At 52.4% G+C, this 7,645-nt stretch overlaps 1 protein-coding gene across 3 annotated transcripts; it reads right to left on the reverse strand.

Moving 5' to 3' along the window:
* Positions 1-1,055: 1,055 nt before the first annotated feature.
* C1qa (complement C1q A chain) lies at positions 1,056-4,060 on the reverse strand. 3 transcript variants are annotated; one of them, XM_055611141.1, is made up of 3 exons: positions 3,993-4,060; positions 2,833-3,002; positions 1,056-1,849 (listed from the first exon to the last, which is right to left on the reverse strand). In XM_055611141.1, the coding sequence occupies exons 2-3, from the start codon at positions 2,993-2,995 to the stop codon at positions 1,275-1,277; spliced, it is 738 nt and encodes a 245-aa protein (XP_055467116.1). In that variant the 5' UTR covers positions 2,996-3,002; positions 3,993-4,060; the 3' UTR covers positions 1,056-1,274. The 3 variants fall into 3 exon arrangements, with proteins under 3 accessions (XP_055467116.1, XP_055467115.1, XP_055467117.1); XM_055611140.1 differs by lacking the exon at positions 3,993-4,060 and adding an exon at positions 3,840-3,986; XM_055611142.1 differs by lacking the exon at positions 3,993-4,060 and having other exon boundaries at positions 2,833-3,023.
* Positions 4,061-7,645: the final 3,585 nt, after the last annotated feature.

Genomic DNA, 7,645 nt, shown 5'->3' on the forward strand with positions numbered 1-7,645 from the left:
TTCTGTTCTCCCTGGAGTGTTGCTCTTCTTCTGGACCCCGGAGGCTCTTGGCTGCAGGGACGGGACATGAGTATGCACGCAGAAAGGAACACGCAGGCTGGGTCAGGTGCACCAGCCAGGGACAGGGAAGGGTAGCCCCTGACTGTCACTGTGAGCACGTGGGGGTTACCGTGGGAGAAGACACAGGCTCTCTCATGCTTGTGAGTGTGGGGGTGTGTGAGTGTGTGCATGTGTGTGTTTGGAGAAGTAACCAGTGTGCGCCTCCAGGAGTGTACGCAGTGTTCTGAGAGGAAGTCCCTGTTTTGGTAAGGAGTAGGTGGGTCTCAGCCCAGGAGCGGGGGTGAGTCCCAAGGGGAGTGTGAGCAGGAGGGAGAGCATGTGTGATTACTGTGTGTGAGAGAGACTCCACATGTATGAGACTGTGTGATTATGGGGATACCCCTGAGCACCCCGGATCTTCAGCTGTGGCCGCCCAGCTCCCCCACCCCACCCCACCCAGGCAGTCAGCCGACAGCCAGCCAGTCTCCATGTCTTCCTGGAAACGGCTCAGGAGACCCAGCTCTGGGAGAGACTGCCCCGGAGCCACCTGCTTGCCCTCTCTGAGCCAGGCTGCAGAAGCACCTGTGTGGTTTGTCCAGTATGGCTGGGAAGACCGGGAGGGTGATTTCAACCCCAGCTCCTCCTCTGAGGTACTGACCTGGGGCTCCATGTCCCCTGCTCCGGTCTCAGTCCCGTCAGTCATCCGGGAGTTTAGAATACCCGCCTTGGAGTTTGCTTATCAAGTTTGCTTGATAAAACAGCACAGTGACAGGCCCTGTCTGCAGCCTTCACACATGGGCCACAGCAGCCCCCCATCACTAGTAACACTTAGCAGATTTGGAAACGGGGGCCATGCTGTGTGATCCGGAAGCTGGCAGGGTGACACTTGGATTGGAGCCAGGCTGACATGCTGGAACCTCCCCACCAACCATTGTGTGCGACGCTAAGCAGGCAGCAACGGCCACTCTCCTGCCTCCTGCCTGCCCAAAGCCCGGAACAGCCAGCGCACCTCAAGCCACAGACACAAACGGGGTCATTTATTCCAGAAAGTACTTGAAGAAACCGCCAGGCTGTGTGCAGAGAGACATCAGTCCTCAGGGCCCTCGGAGCCAGCCTCTCCCACGAGCTGCTAAGGCCCCAGCCCCTTCGCTTGGCAGAGTGAAGAGAGAAGGGGCACAGGGCGGTGGTCCCCCCCCCCTGGCAGGGAGTGCGAGGTGTGGGGACGGCTCCCCAGCTCAGGCGGAGGGGAAGATAAGGAATCCGCTGAAGATGCTGTCGGCTTCGGTGCCGTGGTAAATGCGACCCTTCGTGGGGTCCTTCTCTATCCACACCTGGTCCCCTCGCTGCAGCTGGAGCGCAGTGCCCCCTGATAACACCTGGAAGAGGCCCCTGCTGTTGGTGTCACAGAAACCCAGGGATTTCCTGATCTGGCCCCTGGAGGAGGACACGATAGACAGACAAAGGTCCCACTTGGAGACCACTTGGAAGGTGAAGTAATAGAAGCCGGGCACGGCACAGGTGAAGCGGCCCGTGGTGTTCTGGTATGGCTGCTCCTGGTTGGTGATGACCTTGTCGAAGATGACCACATTGCCAGCTGACAGGGAGTTCTGCCGGACAGCCGAGAAAGCCGGCCGGGGCTGGTCCCTGATGTTGCCCGGGTTGCCTTTAATGCCCTTCAGTCCTTGGGGGCCGCTGTTCCCCAGGGGCCCAGTGGGCCCTGGGAACCCCATATTCCCGGGTTTGCCAGGGGGTCCATTCTCCCCCTGGTCTCCTTTAAGGCCTCGGATACCCGTGTGGATGCCGGCAGCTCCTGTGTGGAAAGAGGGCAGTTGCTGGGTGAGGGGGCATGATGGGTAAAGAGTCCAGGTCCTGGCAGTTCTCACAGAAAAGAGCCTTTGTTTTTGAGAGACTGAGGCTGACTGGCCTGACTGGCTGGGTGGCCTAAGGCAAGTGGGTTAACCTCGGCTTCATCTAAAAAACGGAGTGAAGCAAATGCAGCATGCGGCAGACCCTGGCTTCCAGGACACTCAGCCGAGTCCTGCCCATGATGTCACTTCCCTTGCCTCCAGATCACCAACTCTCTTCTCAGGTTTAGGGCCTTATGGGAGCAACTGTATGCATATGAGTGCAGGTGTTGATGGAGTCCTTTGGGCCTGTTGGACTGGGAGGCTCAGGATGACAGGGGGCGTTCCTTCCTGCTCTGGGCGCTGGTCACAGCTCCTCCCCTCTTGTCTCCCGCAAGGTGGAGTGAACAGGGGATCAGGGACTGAGGAGGGGGCTGAAAGGAAATGCAAAGAGCAGTTGCTATTGGTTGATCTTTCTCCACATGGGGCAGGGCTCATTGCTATTGGCTGATCTTTCTCCACATGCTAGCAGGGCTCATTGCTATTGGCTGATCTTTCTCTACACGCTAGGCAGTGCTCTGCCTCCGTTTTCCAGAGGAGAAAATGGAATATAGAGACGGTCTATAGCTTCTTTGAAGTCAATCAGCAAGGCAATGGCTCCTGACTCTAGAATCTTGGGCTTCGCTATTTAGACCTTTCATACCCATTCTCCACACAGTCCAGTCTCTGGAGGAGGAATGGGGAGATGGGTGGAGGGGCAGAAAAGGGTTCTCTTTAGAGGCCTGAGGCTAGGGATAAGGTCCGAAAGAAGGCTAGGGCCTCAGGTTCCAGGGTGAGCTGCACACCGCAATGGCTTTCTGGAACTCAAATGCATCATTGCTCCTAGGACCACCGGAAGCCATTGCCTTGAGGAGGCAGGATAAGTGTCCCACCCGGCAGAGGTGCTTACCTGGTTCCCCTCGCTCTCCTTTGAGACCCGGCCTCCCTGGGCGACCTGGTTTTCCTGGAACCCCATCCTTCCCGTTGGGGGCTCGGCACACATCCTCAGCCACCGTCGATAGCAGGGTCATGGCCAGCACGCAGGCCACCAGCCATCCTCCAGAGGTCTCCATGATGTCCCTGCAGAGACACACGGGGACCCTGGGCAGAATCACATGTCTGTCCCATGGTGAATCCCACATGCAAGGTTCTGTGACCCAGTCTGGGGCCTTGGCGTCCACACATGATCTACATATGTTCTCAGCACCTGTGATCAGTTACAGGTCCCTAACACTAACAATGACCTTGACCCTAGTCCTAGCTATAGCCTGACCCTAACTCTGGCTTTAATCCTAGCACCCAGACACTACCCTAATCCTAACCCTAGCCTATAGGACCTAGCTCCCATCTTAATCCTGACCTGACTTTAACCTTCATCCTATCTCCTAGCCCTAGGTATCTTGACCCCTGGCTCTGACCCTGATTTTAACCTTAGCCTAGATTCTGACCCTGACCCTAGCCCTAAACTCCCCACCTTTCCCCCTGACCCTAGCCCTAAACTCCCCACCTTTCCCCCTGCACCTGCTCAACATATGATCTTACACCCACACAAACCTCCCCCCCCCACACTCTCTAGACACACAGGCTCACACACTCCCACGGATGATGGATCTCATTGAACAAATATTTACCAAGCGTCAGCACTGTTTTAATTACAATCTCCGGCCCAGATGGCGAGCTGTGCACGCTCACAGGCTTTCACAAACATCTGACTGCTCTCCGGCAGCCTCAGCCCCCTTCCATAACCGTATGAGGGCCGACTGTCCCTGCAAATCCCTCTGCTAGTCAGCTGCTGGTCTCTGGCTCCCCAACCCACTTCCTGGATTTCTGTGCTTTTGAGGGGGGAACCATGGGCGTAAGTTGCTACCTCTCACCGTTCCCCAGACTCTGGCCAGAAGATAGGGTCCCTCCACTCACCTGTTCTGGGTGCTATGTCAGTGTCCCTGTCCCATCCACCCTTGCACAGAACCAGTTAGCGGCAACGTTGTTCTTCCCTGCCTCAGCTGCTCAGACCCAGACGGGTCCAGTACCTTGGTTTTCCAGCCCCCTCCCCCTCAGGCTTGGCCTCACCTGCCTCTCCGGTCAGCTCAAACTGGATGCTTCAGCCCTTTGCTGGTTGTGGACACCCACCAGCAAAGGGGTGTCACCAGGCTGCTGCCAAGTTTCACATCCTTTCCCACTTCCCCTTTCTTGGGATCTGCCCCCTGAACTTCCCCAGGGCCAGACACCACACAGAAAAACAGACCTCAGCAAGTTTGGGACAGGGGATGTCCTATCCAGCCACAGTTGTGAGGAGGGGCTCTGGAGACAGGTGGGGAGGGGCTTCGGGATCCAGGGTAGCAAAGAACATCAGGGCAAATGGACTCTGTCTTCAAATTTGTAATTTGGGGCCTTTTCCATTAGGGAAGACACAAGAGTTCATGACCAAGTGCTTGTAAAGGGGAAGGGACAGGCCACCAGTAAGTCGAAGGCACATGGCAAAGGGGTTCAAAGTTCACCACTTTCTAGCTCTGTCTTTAGGAAGTTACCACATCTCTTTACTCTCAGTTTCTCTTTCTCTTCTTTCTTCCTTCCTCTCTCTCTCTCTCTCCTTCTTTCTGTTTTGGAGCTCACCCTATAGACCAGGCTGGCCTCGAACTCACAGAAATCTGCCTGCCTCTCCCTTCCAAGTGCTGAAATTAAAGGCATAGGCCACCACCTCCCAGCCTCACTCTCAGTTTCTTTCTCTGTAAGCTGGGATCAGATCCTACCTCAGAGGGTTATTGTGAAGTTTTAATGTCAGGTAGCTGCAGAACACTGGGCAGCTGGTGACCACTTAGCCACCAAGTGCTGTCAACATTAAAACTAATTTATTTATAATTTGCTTGTGTGTATGTGGCAGATGTGTGTTAGTGTGGGCACCTGTGACACCGAGCGTGTGTGGAGGTCAGAGGCCAACTTCCAGGAGATGGTTGTCTCCTACCATGGGATATGAGCTCACAGTCTCGGATTATGAGGCGAGCGTTTTTACTCACTGACCCCAGCAATTTTTTTCTTGAGACAAGTTCTTATATATCCCAGGTTAGTCTTGACATCCTGACCCCCATCTTTCCCTCCTGAGTGCTGGAGTTACAGATGTGCCCCCATTATGCTTGCTTCATTCAGATCCGGCCATCAGACCCAGAGCTTCATGGATCCTAGGCAAGTGCTCTACCCACTGAGCTATATACCCAAGCCCTTTAAGTCAACATTGAAACAATAATGACAACAGAAACAGTGGAACCACAAGGCCGGCAAGTGGCTCAGCTTGGAGACCTGCCTGGTATGCAAGTCTTCAAAGTTTTTCCTCAGCACTGTTTTTGAAAAAAGACCCACTACCTGTTTGCATTTTTAAAAATCTACCATTACATCAAGTATGGTAGCACATGCCTCCAATACCAGCAGCTGAGAGGCAGAGACAGGAAGATCAGGAACTCAAGGCCACCTTGGTTGTATTGCAAGTTTGAAGCTAGCCTGGGGGCTACATGAGGCCTTATTTGAAGCAACAACAAAAACAAAAACAAGGCCCAGAGAGATGTCTCATCAGGTAAAGAAAGGTTCTTGCCATCAAGACTGATGACCTGAGTCTGTCTTCTAACCGGCACATGTGTGCTGTGGAAAATAAATATAAATAAATAAATAACTGTGATGTTTCTTAGAACACGTCAGCTTTTGCAGCCTATAAATGATGAGGCCACCAGGATCTCAGCTGGCTCAATGCAGAACATCCAAAACTCACATACGCATCAACAGAGAAAAGGGAGGAGAGGGGCTCCCCTCAGAACAAGACTTTTCGTAAGATTGCCGTGATAGATACAAAACTGATTAAAGTTCTTTTGGAATCAGACCTGATGACTTGAGTTCAGTTCCTGGGAGGCCCCTGGCGGAGGGTGAGAACCCACCCTCAAAAGGTTGCCTTTCGACCCCCAAGCGTACTCTGTGCATGAGCGCACAACAGAAATAACCAAATGTAACACACACTTTCAAAAAGTTTTACAGTTCTGTGGAACAATAAAGGTTAATGGAAAACCATCATTTACATCTCTATGAGGCTAAAATAATCAGCTTATTAATTTCCGCCCAGTTCACAGCTGTCTTTATAGAGCAAACGGAACATTATGCAAAGTGACATTTCCATGAAGTGGCAGGTGACCCTCGGCGCTCCTTAGACACAGCTCGAACTTGGCTCTGAAAGGACACGGTTTTCTGCCTGCCTTATTCCCGCATGCCGGGCCGTTTCACTCAACAGGCTGTGTGCACACACCTGCAAGAAATTCAAGCGTCCACATTACACACATAGCATTAGCCCGCCGGGTGGTGGAGGTGCACACCTCTGAACCCAGCACTCGGGAGGCAGAGGTAGGTGGATCTCTGAGTTCCAGGCCAGCCTGCTCTACAGAGGTGAGTTCCAGAACAGCCAAGGCTACACTTCTCTGTCTCAAACAACCAAAACCAACCAACCAAAAACACAACAATCCAACCAAATAAATAAATAAATAAATAAATAAAGAAATAAATACATGGCATTAGTCTGGAGAGTAAGAAGTCAGGGCTGGGAGATGGCTCAGTGGGGAAAGTGTTTGCCTTGCAGGCATGAGGACCTGAGTTCAATCCCCAGGACTAGAGTAAAGTTTCCGGGCTGAGGTGGCATACATATAGTCCCAATGCTGGAGGTGAAGACGGGTGGATCCTGTCAGTGACCACTCAGCCAAGCCTAACCAGGGAATTCCAGGCTAGGGAGAGACTCTGTCTACAAACAGACCATCAAGGCAGACAGAGCCCAAGGAATGACACCTGAGGTTCTCAGGTTGTCCTTTGGTCTTCACATAACATGTACACATACATGCCCACACACACACACACACACACACCCCCACACACACACAAAGCGGGTCAGCAACAACCTCTGAAATGTCACATCACACAGAGGCATATTCGGGCCTATAGCCTATACACATTAGCCTGGGCACATTATTCTTGTCTATAGAGCTCAGAATCCTGGAGCGGAGGCAATAGACAGATATATGAGAAGCTCTGATAGCATTGCTCATGAAGTCATAGTTGTTCATGTTTTTGGATGCATAGTGGAGACAGGGGCCTAAAGAATAACAACGTGTGTGTGTGTGTGTGTGTGTGTGTGTGTGTGTGTGTGTGTGTGTGTTGAACCAGAGGCTCACACATACCAGGCATGTTCTCTGTCACTGGGCTACATCCCTAGCTCTCTTTTCACATTTTATGTTGAGACAGAGTCTTGCTAAGTTACCCAGGTTGAGCTTGAATTTATTCTGTGGCCCAGGCTGACCTTGAACTCACAATCTTCTCACGAAGCTGGAATTACATCCTGTACCACTAGACCCCAGAAACAAACAAACAAACAAACAACTTTTCAATTCTTTAGATTCTCTCTGGTGGAGTTCAGTCTCCATCAGGGGTAAGCCCTGTTTGTTTTGTGTTCCCGTTGGTGGGCAGGGGTGTGGTTCACAGGGATAGCACGTGCTAAGCATGTATGAGGCCCTGGCACTGAAAAACACTACCGCTGGAGGAAACATCCAAAGAAAATGCCACATTGGAGGGCATATTAGCATTCCGCAGTGGTCCTCTGCTGTCCCTTTGAGCTTTGATGTTGGGACAGATTTTCCATTCAATTGAGCAGTTGACAAATGTTAACCAATGCTCTCTCCCCAGAAGGAACTGGATCCTTGAGG

This window comes from Psammomys obesus, unplaced genomic scaffold (genome assembly GCF_907164565.1).
Source record: "Psammomys obesus unplaced genomic scaffold, mPsaObe1.curated_primary_1811, whole genome shotgun sequence".
Classification (NCBI taxonomy): domain Eukaryota; kingdom Metazoa; phylum Chordata; class Mammalia; order Rodentia; family Muridae; genus Psammomys; species Psammomys obesus.

Bases quoted from the DNA above. Each gene is read 5' to 3' on its own strand.
- C1qa (XM_055611141.1), bottom strand. From the start codon at position 2,995: ATGGAGACCTCTGGAGGATGGCTGGTGGCCTGCGTGCTGGCCATGACC. The intron at 1,850-2,832 runs GTAAGCACCTCT...CTTTCCACACAG, and splicing joins AGGAGAGCGAGGGGAACCAG to GAGCTGCCGGCATCCACACG.